The sequence below is a fragment of the Anomaloglossus baeobatrachus genome, chromosome 9, assembly GCF_048569485.1.
Source record: "Anomaloglossus baeobatrachus isolate aAnoBae1 chromosome 9, aAnoBae1.hap1, whole genome shotgun sequence".
NCBI lineage: Eukaryota > Metazoa > Chordata > Amphibia > Anura > Aromobatidae > Anomaloglossus > Anomaloglossus baeobatrachus.
In genome coordinates, this window is record NC_134361.1 from 58718268 (window position 1) to 58736434 (window position 18167).

Sequence of the window (18167 nt, forward strand, 5' to 3'; positions counted from 1 at the left end):
AGATCAGAACCTCAATTTGCAGACACAGTGTTTCAGGGGTGATTGTCCCTCGTCAGTGCAAAGCATGAGGTCTGATCTGGCTGTAAGAGAAGCTAAAGTGGGGTCTAAGAGGAAAACTTTCCTCCTTGTGGAGACTGATACACCAATCCTGGCTGCCAGTGAGGAGCTTTATAGCTGCAATGCTCCTCTGGGAAATAATACCGGAATAATACTTTGTTATTAGTTACGAATAATCCAAACTCGAATAGTTACTATTCACTCATCACTAGTGATTATGGCTCTGGATGAAGTAGAAGCCATTACTGAAAATCAAGGCAAGATACATAATGCTTTGCCTCCACAAGGTGACCCAAATTAGTGCTAAGTTTAGTGTTTTTTATGTAATAAATATAAATTTATAAAAAGTCTATAGATAAGTAAGGCATATCATATCAATAGTATTTAAGTGCTGGATGATACAAATTTATGAATGATGGGCAAATAGTAACTATTCGTGTTCAGATTATTCATAACGAATCCCAAGGTGCTATTCCGGAATTCGTCACCAATAAGTCAATGGGAAACCCGAGCATTTTTCTTGCCTTGACGAATACTGGAATAGTACTCGGTATTAAGGTAAGTATTATCGAACACGAATAGTTACTATTCGCCCATCGCTAATATTTACATCATGGTGGAATCAGTTTGGAATTTAACAAGGAAACCGAGATTTTCTTCTAGTCATGTGACCACAAAATCCATCTTACCTGGTATAAAGCGCAGCTGATTTCTTATTCTTAATCCACTCTTTCCCGACCCATCCTCACACTCATCTTCGTCATCACAGTCACCACTCTGCGAATCTTCCTCGTCTGTAATTTTTCCCATGTTTTTCCTTCGTTGCGTTGACATTCCTTTTAAAAGCTAAACATAAATAACACATAAGAAAATGCATCCATCGCAACAATACAAAGCATAGTAATCATGAAGCACTACAGATCTCAGCCAAATTCAACATGATACCCCTTTGAACCATATGTCGAAGAAAATCCTGATAAATGATAAGTAACCAATGTTGTGATTTATGGTTTTATAAGAGCTAAAGAACCAAGCTTACTCTATAGCACAAAGGGCACTAAATCCAGCTCTCCTTCATGCAGATTTCTATGGAGTAATGACCGCAGTACATAGGACTGCAATGTTGTACCAAGCCAATAATTTGTGCCTCAATATCCAAGTGCAGAATCATTGAAGGACTCGCCCAAGGTCAGGGAGCAGCTGTCTCCAGGATTAGATCTGGACTCTTCAGGACAAGTGCCATAACTTTGAAATGTAAGTGGCTTCAGTCATCGAGCCACCGTTCAAAAGGGAAAACACATTGTAATCTGATGGTGGCCAACTCTTTAGTGGTCTAAACCAAGAACAGCATAAACAAGAGATAGAGTGGTTGGAAATAGCTGCCGCACTTTGCAGGACCCTTGAACATCAAGGGTTTGACTTAATTCAGTCCAGAAGTCGAAACGGAGGAGGTGCCAGTGGTTTACATGCCAGATTCCACTTTTGGCTGTTACATGATGAAGAAGATCAAACAAGGGTTATATGAAAGGACGGTCACAGGGTTGGTATCTGAAGCATGACTTCACAAATGAAGCTGGCACATCCCGGTCTTTTTAGCTTCCTTCTTTGAATAAGAGATACTCATAAGATCTACACAGGTATTCTTGACTATCTTCATGCAATATTATCTTGTGGTCATCTGTCAGGCAGTGTATATACGCTGTCAAGCATACATATTATAGGAAAGTCACAGTAGGGGATGGAATCGGGGTTATCAACTTGATTTTTTTATTCTGGACAATTTATCAAAAAATAATGGACAATTTTTTATAGACACATTAGAAAACTATAATAAATCATTATGATTATAAGTGATATGTATAGGGCTGAGTGGATCCAGACTCTAAAAAGTCCGAATCTGTGCGACTGAGGGCTGGAATACCAGCCCCCAGCCGGCTTTATCATGGCTGGCTATCAAAATTGGGGGGACGGCATGTTGTTTTGGTTTTTTTTTAAATTTATTTAAATAATAATAATAATAATAAAAAAAAAAAAAAAAAAAAGCCGCATCACCGGCACAGCTGCGCACATTTTGACAGGAACGTGCATGTGTTTCTATGTACATGCACGCTCTCATGTTCAGAGCGGCAGGCTGTGCCGGGTGCTGTCATGCCAGACTCGCACGAGTCTGACATCGCAGCAGAGCCGCGCACACTTCTAACAGGAGCGTGAATGTGTTTTTGAAACATATGCACGTTCACCATACTAACCTGCAGACACTTGCACCTCTTTCCCCGCCCACCGGCCATCCTGCTGCCTATGATTGGTTGTAGTCTGCTGTGATGCTGACAGTCAGGGTGGGGGCGAGTCTAACTGCAACCAATTACACGCGCTGGTGGGCGGGCAAAACAATGAATATTGAATTGTTGGCTCCGGAAGGGAAAAGCGTCACCCGGAAGGAGTTTGCTGCCATGACACAGCCTTGGGTGAGTACACCGCGCTCGCTCCTACACCCCTATCCCTTCCACAAACGTTTTTAATCTCCTGATTCTGGTCTCCATAGACTTATATGGGCACCGGAATTTGGAGCAGATTTTCTCTTCAATCCGGCAGTGATCCGCCGGTCCAGGATTTTGGTAGATTCGATCAACTCTAGTCTGCAACCCATAATTCTGATTCAAGTCATATAAACTGTAAAATTATGTTAATTATGGTCAAAGTAATTTCTATTACTTTCTTCAACTTAAAAAAATTACAGATGCCTCAAACATAGGGATAGGGCAAAAAAGTGCCCCTATTATTATGGACTGTCCAGGAATTTAGGGGAGAGGTATGTGATATGTAAAACATTCAGCTCTTCTTGGGTTCATGATAATGTAGTACACCAGTCTAATCAATTCTAAAACTGTCCAGAATTATGTAAAGGTATGCAGAAGTCAATGCAAGTAAACATTGCTAATAAAAGCAAACAGGAACACAAGAGTTGAGCGTCTGTTTCCTCGAGGGAAGAGTTTAGAAGAGACGACGGATTCAGGTGACAGTTGTATCACAGTTACTAAATATAAAAAGCATGGCAGGGCCAAGAAAAGGAGGAGTTGGCACCAAGACTTGGAAGGAAGCCAATGTGTGAGAAGGGGAGGGAGCTTATAGTTGCCATCACCATAGGCTTGCCTGTGAGACACCAGACCCCGAAAAAGCCTGAGCTATACCTGAGCTGAGACGAGGATCGGTGAGCTGAGCTGAGAGAAAGATCTGTGATCTGAGCTGAGAGGAAGATCTGTGATCTGAGCTGAGAGGAAGATCTGTGATCTGAGCTGAGAGGAAGATCCATGACCTGAGCTGAGAGGAAGATCCATGACCTGAACTAAGAGGAAGATGCGTGACCTGAGCTGAGAGGAAGATCCATGACCTGAGCTGAGAGGAAGATCTGTGACCTGAGCTGAGAGGAAGATGCGTGACCTGAACTGAGAGGAAGATGCGTGACCTGAACTGAGAGGAAGCTCTGTGACCTGAACTGAGAGGAAGATGCGTGACATGAACTGAGAGGAAGATGTGTGGCCTGAACTGAGAGGAAGATGCATGACCTTAACTGAGAGGAAGATGCATGACCTGAACAGAGAGGAAGATGTGTGACTTGAACTGGGAGGAAGATCGGTGAGCTGAGCTGAGAGGAAGATCTGTGATCTGAGCTGAGAGGAAGATCTTTGATCTGAGCTGAGAGGAAGATCCATGACCTGAGCTGAGAGGAAGATCCATGACCTGAACTGAGAGCAAGCTCTGTGACCTGAGCTGAGAGGAAGATGCGTGACCTGACCTGTGAAGAATATGCATGACCTGAACTGAAAGGAAGATGCGTAACATGAACTGAGAGGAAGATGTGTGGCCTGAACTGAGAGGAAGATGCATGACCTGAACAGAGAGGAAGATGTGTGACTTGAACTGGGAGGAAGATCGGTGAGCTGAGCTGAGAGGAAGATCAGTGACCTGAACTGAGAGGAAGATCAGTGACCTGAACTAAGAGGAAGATCAGTGACCTGAACTGAGAGGAAGATCAGTGATCTGAGCTGAGAGGAAGATCAGTGACCTGAACTGAGAGGAAGATCAGTGATCTGAGCTGAGAGGAAGATCAGTGACCTGAACTGAGAGGAAGATGTGTGGCCTGAACTGAGAGGAAGATGCATGACCTGAACTGAGAGGAATGAACTGAGAGGAAGATGTGTGGCCTGAACTGAGAGGAAGATGCATGACATGAACTGAGAGGAAGATGTGTGGCCTGAACTGAGAGGAAGATGCGTGTCCTGAACTGAGAGGAAGATGCATGACCTGAACAGAGAGGAAGATGAGTGACTTGAACTGGGAGGAAGATTGGTGAGCTGAGCTGAGAGGAAGATCAGTGACCTGAACTAAGAGGATGATCAGTGACCTGAACTGAGAGGAAGATCAGTGATCTGAGCTGAGAGGAAAATGAGTGACCTGAGCTGAGAGGAAGATGTGTGACCCAAGCTGAGAGGAAGATCTGTCACTATTGCCAGTACATGACCGTGACCACCACCAGTGGAAGACCAAATACTGAACACCAAATACCAAAAACTGAATACCAAAGACTGATCATCACTTCCAGAAGAAGATCGGAGTGAGCCAGGCCATTGCCTTCAGTGCAGAGATACGATATTGAGTGGGGACTAAAGCAGCATTTCCAAAAACGAAGGCGGCCAAATGGTTCAGTGTGTGAGGATACCAAACATCTTGAACTTGCGGCCTAGTGGGTAGCGTCTCTGACCTCGGGATTGTGAGCTTTCTAGTCTCATTTAGATAATGATTGACTGTGATGAGTCGAGTTTCCCTGACAGGAATTTAGATAAGATAACGTTGACGGGGATCGTTGTATAGTGATTAGAATAATACTGTGTACATATTATTGTTATATTTAGAATAATTGTGTTGTTAATCACTCTACTATAATATAATCTGACTTGTAATAGTTACTTGTACTGTTCTCTGATCGGATCTCCTTTTCTTGACGGAATAAATATCTGTTGTGAGGCACTAATGCATCGTTGCATCCAAGTAACCTGCTTACATGTATGCAGACCTATTTTTCTGAATCCCACAAATATATGAACATTCCGCTCTGCTGAACTTTCATGTGTTTTCAATGGGGAGAGACTTCTGTTGCCAGACTCCTTTGGCGGTGGCTTATCTCCAGAAGAGCAAAAGTAACACATTAAATAAAAAAATCACATCTGGCCAAAATCGGCGGGTTCAGTCTACTTTTATCTAAAGTGTAAAGCCTTAAGAAATCAATTTAGTATTGAATTTAGTTCATTTTTTATATCTGATGGCAGATCTGATTTGATGAGTTTAGCCCAAGTGAGACCAGATGATTTCCGAAAGGACAGGCTGAACTGGGGGGAAAGGTGGGGCAATTTAGATTTCAGCATTTTAGATTCCTTTGCTCTCTTGTGTTAGAGAGCTCACCTTGCAAAGTGAATTATCCATTCCACATATCATGGTTCGCAACAGAGGCCAAATGCAATGCCCCAGCAGACAGGACTTGTGGAATCAGTGAAGAATAGAGGACTAGGAATAGGGACTATTAACTATGTTTTTTTTAATATGGTGCTTTGCCATAAAGCATCATAGATCTGATTGCACCACAAAGAAAACAAACTATTCCAAATGATCTATATATATAATTGCCTTATTCTGTCTGTCTGTCTTGCTCCAAAATGACATCATTACAGTGACAACCATCGCCACACCACGCGCGCTAAAGAGCCAGCGACCAACGTCTCAGCTAACTGAATAGCCTGAACTACGGGCCGACAGGACGACGCCCGACACTTCTCCCCGCACCCACACTTTTCCCCGACTCCCCGGTAAGTGCTGCACCCCCCGGGAGCCCACACCGGCAACCCAGCCGACACATACCCACCGCTCGCCTCCGCCCCCCGCACACATTACCCCACTCGGCTCCACCCCCCGCACTCCGCCCTCCGCATGTATAAACTGAACACACACACACAAATAGTCACCTGTCCCCAGCCATGCAGTCCCCAGCACTGACGTCCTCAGCGCCATGGCCTCGCTCGGCTCCACCCCCCCACACTCTGCACCCCGCACACATTACCGCGCTCGGCTCCGCCCCCAACACTCCGCCCTCCACATGTATACACTGAACACCCCCACACACACACACACATACACACACACACACACCTGGATAGTCACCTGTCCCCAGCCATGCAGTCCCCAGCACTGACGTCCTCAGCGCCATGGCCCCGCTCGGCTCCACCCCCCGCACTCTGCCCCCCGCACACATTACCCCGCTCGGCTCCGCTCCCCACACTCCGCCCTCCACATGTATACACTGAACACACACACCTGGATAGTCACTTGTTCCAGCCATGCAGTCCCTGGCACTGACGTTCTCAGCACCATGGCCCCGCTCGGCTCCACCCCCTCTGCACTCCGCCCCTGCACACATTACCCCGCTCGGCTCCGCCCCCCCGCACTCCGCATGTATATACTGAACGCTCACACACACACACACACACCTGGATAGTCACCTGTCCCCAGCCATGCAGTCCCCGGCACTGACGTCTTCAGCGCCATGGCCCCGCTCGGCTCCACTCCCCGCACTCCGCCCCCCGCACACATGACCCCGCAGGATGGGGGCACATGTCAGGATGGTGGCTGCACCACGATGGGGGCACATACCAGCATTGGGCCACATCACAGCATCAGCATATTTTTACTTAACTTTACACTGTTCATAGCCTTCTTTCATTACAAGCCATGGACATCATTAAACATTAGACTCATCTATTAAAACTGTTTCTTCTGTTGTTTGTCATTTTAAAACCAATAAACAATTATAAGAATACTAAATTAAACCTGACCCATCCAGTCCATTCATTACCTTATTATTCAATCTGCAAACCTACATACACATTCTAGACTACCCCATACGTTAGAATCGGACCACTTTCTAGTGTACTACATAAACATTTTAAGCCATTATCTCAAAAAATAATTCTATGAAACCAGGACAGGGGTAACCGGAAAACAGCGAGAGATGTCATACTATCAAGGTATAGGGGATCCCTCATGGTACAAAGGTTGGGAATTACTTGCAAGATATTTAGTACATTCATTTAGTTATTCACAAAAGCAAAAATAAATCCTGCTTGCTGACAGCAGACATGTATCATCAGAAATTTTGGGGCTGTACAAACTGAAATGTAAATCTATGGACATACCGTAAGCCACAAAAACACAAAATCTCACATTTGATAACTGTACAGCCAGTGTTAAAGGGAATCTGTCTGCAGGTTTTTTCTATGTAAGCATGCTGTAAGGGTTAACACAGGAAATTCAGGGATACCTGCCTTGTCACTGTCCGATCTGTTGTTCATTTGCTATGTTTTTTTAAGCAGCAGGAACCTTGTCATTGCTGGACTACAATGTGGCTGGCATCCCCTGATTGACACCTCAGTGTCAATGTACCATGTCTAATGAGACCCTGGTGTGGGTAGGGGCAGCTCTCTCAGCTCTGTTACATGACTTAATCTAAAAAGTCTGATTGTATCATAATGGCAGCATCCAGTAATCTAAGTGATACATGGTTGGATTCAGAATCTCCTTGCCTACATCATGCTGCTCTCAGATGAGGTAGCAAAAACCTGCTGACTGATTCTCTTTAAACAGTAGAACTTCCCATTAATAACAAAAAAAATCTCCTTCAGAATTTTCACGCAGCATTATTTCAGTCCTGTAGAAAAGACATGATTTTTACAAGCATATTAGTGGGTTTTTTATGTACACATGCATTTTTGAGTCCCTATTTTACCCAAATGCAGCAAGCTCTTGGTGTAAGTTATTTCATGTATTTTTCACTGAGTTTTTGTATAGGAAAAAAGTGCATAAAAAAAATCTTCACTTCTTAATAATGCAGTGTTTGGAGAAAAAAAAAATCCAGAAATAAAAAAAATGCATCAGACATATGAGGGAAAAAAAGCCTAAAATTACACATTATAATGCATTTCATATTTTCCTATTAATAGCCATTACTTGGAAGCATCATTCTAAAGAATACATTTTTTAAAAAAAGTCTCTGAAGCCAGCCTTAAAGTGGACATACAACCTGGTGAAAAGTGTGCAGTTTTTGCTCTTATTTTATTCTTTTGCTCCTCTGAGTATTCCATTTTTCATAATCTGCTATATATTTCCAGAGATAGGTTTTTATTTAGAAAGGTTTATGTCTGTACAAAAGGGGCGTGGCTCACATGACTTCCTGGGGGCATGTCTTTAGACTGCTCTACATAATTACCCTGGGAGCCACGCCAGTCACGCTGGTCTCCGTGTCGCACAACGTCGGTAACCCCCGTCACACGTACTTACCTCCCAAATGATCTCGCTGTGGGCGGCGAACATCTACTTCCTGAAGGAGGAGGGATTTTCGGCGTCACAGCGACGTCACTAATCGCCCGGCCAATAGAAGCGGAGGGGCGGAGATGAGCGGGACATAACATCCCGCCCACTTCTTTCCTTCCGCATTGCCTGCAGCAGTAGGTAAGCTGCAGTTCATCATTCCCGGGGTGTCACACAGAGCGATGTGTGCTGCCTCAGGAACAATGAACAACCGGCGCGCAGAAGAACGATCGATTTTTTGAAAATGAGCGACGTGTCAACGAGCAACGATAAGGTGAGTATTTCTGCTTGTTCACAGTCGCTCGTAGCTGTCACACGCTACGATATGTTAAACGATGCCGGATGTTCGTCACTAACGACGTGACCCCGACGACATATCGTTAGTCAGTTAGTTAAGTCTCATTTTAGTTGGAGACTCTTAATGTTAAATGTGTTTCTTTCCTTTGGTGCTGAAAGGGTTAATGTCAGTTTTCCATACCAGCAGCTTCTGATTCCTGGCCTCAGGTGCTTCCGGTTGGTGACCACTCCCAACCTCCATATATGCTCCTGTGGCGCCCTGGTCTAGCCAGGTCGTCACAGATAACACTCAAACACCCCCACCCCCATTAGACAGGGACACCAGCCAAACAAAAACCCTTGTCGCCTCCCTCCAGTGTCTGATGTCCACACCAGGTGGGGCAGAGCCAAGCGGTTGGCCCCACCCACCGAGCAGTTCACAGGCCTGGAGGCGGAAAAAGTGACAGAACAGTTTAGGAGTTTGAAGTGAGAGGAGCAAGCACTTGGGTGTCTGGGTTTGTGGCCCAGACACTGACAGCAAGGTTGGCAGACGGTGGTGGCCGTCTGCAGGAGTGGTGAAGCAACGCGGAACCGTAGGACCGGGGTCGGGCGTTGGCCAGCCGGTACCGACTGGAGAGTGAAGTGAAGCCAGCACACACAGGCAGGGCCATCGGACCCCGACCAGGCTTGGAGCCGCCGACAATAGTCAAATCCGAATGTGACCGGAACCCCAGGGGTTTCCTAACAGCAAAAGTCCCGATTAAAGGCAACCGCTCACACCGTGAGGGTATACAGCTACCGCCTAAGGCTAGAGACCCAAGGGCCAGCACCTGCGGGCAAATGGGCTCCTCCGGTACCCATACACCGGGGAGCGGACTACCGTTGGGGATCCATAGTAGTCAAACGAGAACATTAAGGTGCAGGGAAAGACAGCCGCCATCACCTGTCCAGGGAGAGACACAGCAGCCGGCTGCGGGACCCGTCCATCCAGCCGTTTGGTTTACCGAGGACTTTGTACATTTCTTACTGAGTGAGTACACCCGTGCCATCCGGCACCATGCCGCGCTGTCCCTGCAACCCTGCACCTCACCGACCCTGCCTCCCCGTCACATCATTGGGCCCCGGGACCACCGACCCCTACCCACGGAGGGGGAAAACAACATCCCAGTTTCTCCCTACCATCGCTCCCGGGATCACCGTCACCAGCAGCGGTGGTGCCCATCTTCACCACGACCCGTGGGTGGCGTCACGGACTAAATCCCCCAAACCAACCACCCCTTTCACTCACGGGCGAGGAGCGCCGCTCGAGTGCCCGGGTCCGGCCCCCCCGCTCGAGCCACCAAACAGCAGCAGCTGCAGCAGTGCCGTACCCGAGCGTTAGCGAGAGTGCAGCAGCGACGGCGTCCTCCCCGCCCGCGACACTCCCAGCAGAGGGAGCTGGTTATTCTGATTCATTCTTAAGCCAGGCATAGAGGTGGAAGGAGCTGCTTAGCCTTTTTTATGGAAGCAGGATAGAGTGCAGCCTTGGTGTCTGACTGCAGCCATGAAGTTGAACCTTATATTTTGTTTTTTTTTCCCTGTCTGTTGTACCTTCACTTCATGTTGTTTTAGTGCATCGGTGGGACTAGCAATCTTCACCTGCCAGCTCACTAGTCAGGGTTATTGCAGGGTTTCAGGTATTCTGCTCGGCGATAGGTGCTTAACCTGTATAGAGCTTGCTAGGAATGCAGAGTGCAGCTGCAGGCGAGTGCAGGAGGTGTCCCACCATCTCCCTCCCTTGTGCCAAGGGCCCACCGTTGTTAAAGTGTGTCCGATGTATCCCTTATTTGTTGTGGTGAACCCAATGTTTGTTGTGAGTTTCGCCATGTGCCGGACCTTCTCCAAGGCCGTGCATGACAACACCCTTTTAGCAAAGACCATAAAGATTAGCAATGATGAAAAACAAGGCCCATATCTCTTAAAAAAAAAATAACACAGAGAATACTCAGGGGAGCAGTGAGAAAGCATAACTGCAAAAACTGGCCCCTTTTGACCTGGGGATAAGCCCTTTTAAGATGCACTATTTTGCAATTGAGATGATACTTCTATACTTCTGTAATGAAGTACTTGTTTTCTTATTCACGACCAGCTTCATCCCCACAGCACATGTTCTTTTAAGTTCCATTCTGCATTATTGCAAGACAATCTTTCAAGCTCAGTCCAAGCATGCATGGAATCAATCAAAAGAAAATATTTCTAAGAATTGTTTTAGCAACAAAGTAAAGAAAGTGTCCAACAGGGGAGAAAAACAATTCCTAAACTGTCATTAAATGAAGTGCTTCTGAGAAACTCCCTGCAGAGGAGCTGGAGGCTTCCCAGTGGTCACATTCACTCATTCACATCAATCAGTAGAAATTCACACTCTGTATTTATTTGCTGTGAAAACTAAACAAACAGTCTGTTATTTTAATGGCTTTGGCATTTATCGTTTTTTTTGGGTGGTTTCACATCATAGCGTTTTTGCTGTTTTGTTTTTTTTCTCACAATTTCTTTTTTGACGAAAACACTGCAACCAGACGTTATCGTAAAGTCAAATATAAGGTTCAGTGTGAACAATGTTGTTGTTTGTGGTGTTGCTGGTTTTCCGTTTAGATCCATTTTGGGGGACTCCGTAAGGTTTTTCATAAAAACGAGAAGCATGTTGTAATGCTACCACCAGGGCGCGCAGGTACACTGGAGAGATGTAGAGCTCCTAGGTGTAATGCGGCATCTGCCCACTAGATGTCACCAGTATCTAGACGGGGAGGTAGCAGAATGGCTGTACAAGCCAAGAGTCAGAGCCAGGAGGTCACGTCAGTGCAAAGGAGGAAGAGGAGCCAAAGTCACTCACGTGGAAGCCTAAGGTTGGTAGCCGGGGGTAACGTCAGGTACAGAATCATAGTCACACAGCAAGTCGAAGTCAGAAGTCGAAGGGGAACGTAAGTTCAAAAAGGGGGGAATCGAGACTGAGGGAACAAGACAAACAGAGGGTCAGAAAGTCAGGGAGCACAGACAAGATGGACGGAGCAGAGGACAGGGGGAGGATCAGGGTAGCAGGACAAGGATCAGAACGAACTCATGGGAACTAGAAGTGCACACTGCAGAGCAGGAACTATCACTAGCGAAGTTTCGGTGGAAAGAGTCCAAAGATAAAGCATGGCGATTACCAGAACGAGGCACCAAACAAGCCCCGCCCACTGGCAAGGACCCGGGGAATACAAACAACTGAGCAATAGATGAAACCCAACAGCTCTGCAAGGAGCAGAGCCAAAGCCAAAGGTGAATCGTGACACGTTGGAGATTTTTCAATGTCATTTTGGCACTTGCTTTTTTATGGGAATAATAAAATGTTTGTAAAATGTATTAAAATAAAAAGCTGGAATACCAATTTTGTAAAAATATGAAATTTTATTAATTCAATTTATTAATTAATTAAATGAAGATAATAATACCAAAGAATTTGTGATTGCAATCATTTTCAGGAAGAAACTGAGGATTCTCTGACAGAATTGCAGGGGTGCCAATACTTTTGGCCAGCACTGTACAGTATTCTGAAATACATAAGGGCTTACACTGGTGGTGGCCGCATCTTATAAGGGCCAAATCTGGTGACAGGTTCCTTTTAAATACAGACTGTGCACTTTGCTGTCATATTACATAGTTACTTAGGTTGAAAAAAGACCTAGGTCCATCTAGTTCCCCTTCCTCCACCAGTTCTACATTTTGTCACTAAGTCATTTATAACCAACAATGTTGTGTGTAGTGAGGAAATCATCCAGCCCTTTTTTAAAAGCTGTTATAGTATCTGCCATTACTACCTCTTGTGGTCGGCATTCCACAGTCTGACTGCTCTAACTGTAAAGAACCCTTTCCTATTTAGGTGTCGGAATCGCTTTTCTTCCAATCGCAGTGAGTGCCCCCTGGTCTTTAGTACTGTCTTTTGAAGAAATAAGTCATGTGCCAGTCCTTTATATTGACCACACATGTATTTATACATATAAATGAGATCTCCTCTGAGACGTCTTTTTTCTAAGCTAAACATATCTAACTTTTTCAACCTGTCATCATATGGGAGGCCTCCATTCCTTGTAATAGTCTAGTTGCCCTCCTTTGAACTGACTCTAACTTCTGAATGTCCTTTTTAAAATGTGGAGCCCAAAATTGGATCCCATATTCCAGATGTGGCCTTACAAGTGATTTATAGAGGGGTAACAATACGTTGGGATCACAGGATCTAATCTCTCTTTTTATACACCCTAAAATCTTGTTTGCTTTAGCAGCTGCTGCCTGACATTGAGTGCTGCTGCTCAGCTTATTTGTAATGAGAATACCCAAGTCCTTCTTCTGTTCTGTAGTCCCGAGCTTACTTCCATTTAATGTATATGCAGTTATAGGATTACTCCATCCTAGGGGCATTACTTTACATTTATCAACATTAAATCTCATTTGCCAAGTGTCTGCCCATTCTGACATCTTATTCAGATCTTTTTGTAATATTATACTATCAAGGTCAGTTTTTAATATCCTACATAGTTTGGTGTCATCAGTAAAGACTGACACGTTACTATCAATCTCATCCACAGGGTCATTAATAAAGAGATTAAAAAGAATTGGTCCTAGCACAGATCCCTGCGGCACCCCACTGCTGACTATGGCCCATTTAGAGAATGTACCATTTATGACTACTCTTTGTTTCCTATCTTTTAGCCAATTCCTTACCCAGTTGCATATAGTTTCCCCTAGTCGTTGCTTCTGGAGCTGTAGTATAAGACTATTATGTGATACAGTATCAAATGCCTTTGCAAAGTCCAAATAAATCACATCAGATGCATTACCAGTATCCAGGTTTGCACTTACCCCCTCATAGAACCCCAACAGGTTGGTTAGACATGACTTATCTTTCATGAATCCATGCTGTTTGTCAGTTATTATATTATTTTCTGCAATATATTTTTGCATGTCATCCCTTAATAAGCCCTCAAAAACTTTGCATACTACTGATGTCAGGCTTACTGGACAGTAGTTGCCTGGATCTACCCTCTTACCTTTCTTAAATATCGGTACCACATCAGCAATCATCCAATCCTGAGGCACCAACCCTGTTACAAGAGAATCTAAAAAGATGAGATACAGCAGTCTGTCGATTACGGAGCTCAATTCCCTCAATATTTGTGGATGAATGCCATCCGGCCCTGGGGATTTGTCAATGTTTAATTTACTCAGACATAGGCGTACTTCATCTTGTGTTAAATTAATTATATTGGGTGGTGAACTTTGATTTTTCATTTGTTGAATGATCCCTGGTACAGTCAGTTCCTTGGTGAACACAGATGAGAAATGCCTATTTAATATCTCAGTCTTTTGTTTGTCCTCTGTAACTAACATGTTATTATATTTTAAGGGGCCAAAACTATTCTTTGTTTTCCTTTTGGCATTAATGTATTTATAAAAGATTTTGGGATTTATATTAATATCATTGCTGTCATATTGTATATGTAACTTATCGAAACGCAGCCCAACCAAGGTCTACTGACCTGAACTAACGGCGTCATTAATCTCGAGCATGCTGTGCGTTTGGATGCTACATCACACCTTCTAATCCAATATTGCAACACAACTAAGCAGAACTGTCATTCAGTTACTTACTCTTTGAAAGAACACTGTGACCCATTGTCCAAATCAGCGAAAATGTTATATTTGGACCATATTTCCTACATTTGAAACTGTAAACCCCCCATACTCACCCCATTCTGGCCGGTTTCCTTCCAGACATAGCTCACTCCTCTACAACATATTATATTTATTCTGTTCATTCCTTATATGAAAAAAGGATATATTTCCTAAAATGTCCTGACATCCATTGTGAAAACATTAGAAAAGGAAATGGTCAGAGGTTGCTAAACATGGGATTTATTACATTTCTCGGGGCTTCTTAAGTTGTGTCAGCTATATTTACCATGCTGTGGCGATACTTCATGTGTCAGCGGAACGCAGAAATTAGTAACCTTGGTTTACCTGATCCTACCTACCTGAACCTGAACAGATGTCATGTATCATACTGTAATGTTAAAGGACAAATTCCCAATTTTATTATTTCTAATCTATGGCAAGGCTTGAAATGCCCTGCACAGAGGTGGCCATACCATTGGGGCCCAAGAGGGTAGGGGCCACTTCTACCTCCCTAGAAGTAGGTAGCTTCTGTCACAGACATACAGTCATATGAAAAAGTTTGGGCACCCCTATTAATGTTAACCTTTTTTCTTTATAACAATTTGGGTTTTTGCAACAGCTATTTCAGTTTCATATGTCTAATAACTGATGGACTGAGTAATCTTTCTGGATTGAAATGAGGTTTATTGTACTAACATAAAATGTGCAATCTGCATTTAAACAAAATTTGACCGCTGCAAAAGTATGGGCACCCTTATCAATTTCTTGATTTGAACACTCCTAACTACTTTTTACTGACTTACTAAAGCACTAAATTGGTTTTGTAACCTCATTGAGCTTTGAACTTCATAGCCAGGTGTATCCAATCATGAGAAAAGGTATTTAAGGTGGCCACTTGCAAGTTGTTCTCCTATTTGAATCTCCTGTGAAGAGTGGCATCATGGGCTCCTAAAAACAACTCTCAAATGATCTGAAAACAAAGATTATTCAACATAGTTGTTCAGGGGAAGGATACAAAAAGTTGTCTCAGAGATTTAAACTGTCAGTTTCCACTGTGAGGAACATAGTAAGGAAATGGAAGAACACAGGTACAGTTCTTGTTAAGCCCAGAAGTGGCAGGCCAAGAAAAATATCAGAAAGGCAGAGAAGAAGAATGGTGAGAACAGTCAAGGACAATCCACAGACCACCTCCAAAGACCTGCAGCATCATCTTGCTGCAGATGGTGTCAATGTGCATCGGTCAACAATACAGCGCACTTTGCACAAGGACAAGCTGTATGGGATAGTGATGCAAAAGAAGCAGTTTCTGCAAGCACGCCACAAACAGAGTCACCTGAGGTATGCAAAAGCACATTTGGACAAGCCAGTTATATTGTGGAAGAAGGTCCTGTGGACTGATGAAACAAGGATTGAGTTGTTTGGTCATACAAAAAGGCGTTATGCATGGAGGCAAAAAAACACGGCATTCCAAGAAAAGCACTTGCTACCCACAGTAAAATTTGGTGGAGGTTCCATCATGCTTTGGGTCTATGTGGCCAATGCCGGCACCGGGAATCTTGTTAAAGTTGAGGGTCGCATGGATTCAACTCAGTATCAGCAGATTCTTGACAATAATGTGCAAGAATCAGTGACGAAGTTGAACTTACGCAGGGGATGGATATTTCAGCAAGACAATGATCCAAAACACCGCTTCAAATCTACTCAGGCATTCATGCAGAGGAACAATTACAATGTTCTGGAATGGCCATCCCAGTCCCCAGACCTGAATATCATCGAACATCTGTGGGATGATTGAAGCGTGCTGTCCATGCTCGGCGACAATCAAACTTAACTGAACTGGAATTGTTTTGTAAACAGGAATGGTCAAATATACCTTCATCCAGGATCCAGGAACTCATTAAAAGCTACAGGATGCGACTAGAGGCTGTTATTTTTGCAAAAGGAGGATCTACAAAATATTAATGTCACTTTTATGTTGAGGTGCCCATACTTTTGCACCGGTCAAATTTTGTTTAAATGCGGATTGCATATTTTCTGTTAGTACAATAAACCTCATTTCAATCCAGAAATATGACTCAGTCCATCAATTATTAGATATATGAAACTGAAATAGCTGTTGCAAAAACCCAAATTGTTATAAAGAAAAAAGGTTAACATTAATAGGGGTACCCAAACTTTTTCATATGACTGTACTGGACTGCAAAGGGCTCATGTTTTTCCACAGGGGTCCTCTTCTGTCTTTCAAAAGTGGTCCGAATCCACAGACCTCCACCAATCGCTTAAAGGGACTCTATCAGGATTTTTTTTGCTATTTAATCTGAAACCATCATGCTGTAAGAGTTAACATGAAGTTTACAGCCAGCCTTTTTTTTTATCTCAAACTGTGCTTTTGTTTACCTTTAATGTTAGTTTAAGGCTATGTTTCCACGTTGCTTTTCCCTACTTGCAGTTCTAAATGCACGTTTTGTCCTTAATTGAATTAGCCAAAGTTGCCTTTTGCAGAACTTTAGCGCTGAAAACGCATGCGTATTTGGTGCGTTTTTAGCGCTTTTTAGATGCTTTTTCAAATGCACTTTGACACATGCGTTTTGAACATCAAGACAATGATAAATAAAGTTACAACAGTCAAACAAAATGAAAAAAGAGAAAAAAAAGGGACACAAACATTTGTATGAAAAAAAAGAAAATAGCAAGATTTAATAGAATTATAGCGGTTATTTAATAAAAAACGGAAATATAGCAATAAAATGATAATTTTCTTTACATAAATTGTCGGACTATGTGTGTGTGTAAAGGGACATATGAAATCATTATTTTGATGTGCAAAAAGCATGCGTTTTAGTAGTCCAAAACGCATGTTTTCTGCACCTAAAAAGCAGGTAAAACGCTGGAATTTTGATGTTTCTTGGTTACTCCCTGCTTCTCATTGACTTCTATGTTATCTAAACGCACCTCAAATGGCAAAAACAATTGACATGCTGCTTTTTAAAACGCATGGTTTTTGCCACAAAATATGCAAATTAAACGCAGCATTTTGAACTGCATGGTGGGCACAGGAAAACCCTATTTTCCATAGACTTTGCTGGGAAATCAAAACGCAGTAAAAAGGTGCAGTTGAAAACGCTGCAGAAAAGCATGAAAAAACGCACCGTGGACACAGGGCCTTAGCCTCTTATCTTAATCATTTGTGGGTCTCAGCAGCTCCTGAGCTCTAGTCTGACTCCGCCCCTTTTGTGATTAGCAGCTTCTGTCTATGGAAATGTGCACTGAAAGCCTGGTGTGGGTGGGGGCAACTCTCAGAGCTCTGCTACATACAAAAAATAAAATATTCCACTGTGTCAGAATGGCTGCAGCAGGTAATCTAAGTGATACATTGTTAAATTCAGGATCGTACATCATGCTGCTCTCGGATGAGGCAGCAAAAACCTGCTGACAGATTCCCTTTAAGTAATTTATTGGATGTGTTCTAGATCCTGAGCAACACACCTTTAGGCCTCCGACACACTCATGTGAAAATCACGCACGTGCCGAGAGACACGTATTTTCCCTGCGTGTTGCATGCAGGTAAGTACGTGTCTCTGGTACGTGCGGGCCACGTGTGTTCTCCGCATGCTATCCGTGATAACATACAGAGAACAGGTTATTTACATACTCACGTGGTCCTTCCTGCTGTCCGTGGTGCTGATCTTCGGTCTCCAGCCCTCCCGTCTCCCCGCTGCTGCTGCTGCCAGGCA

General features: G+C 43.8%; 1 protein-coding gene across 1 annotated transcript in view; it reads right to left on the reverse strand.

Moving 5' to 3' along the window:
• Nucleotides 1-18167, reverse strand: part of GPC3 (glypican 3) — a 669985-nt gene that overhangs the window by 140010 nt on the left and 511808 nt on the right. Inside the window, exon 7 of the mRNA XM_075323731.1 lies at nt 747-903. Coding sequence (XP_075179846.1) covers nt 747-903 — 157 coding nt within the window. The remainder of the gene's footprint in view (nt 1-746; nt 904-18167) is intronic.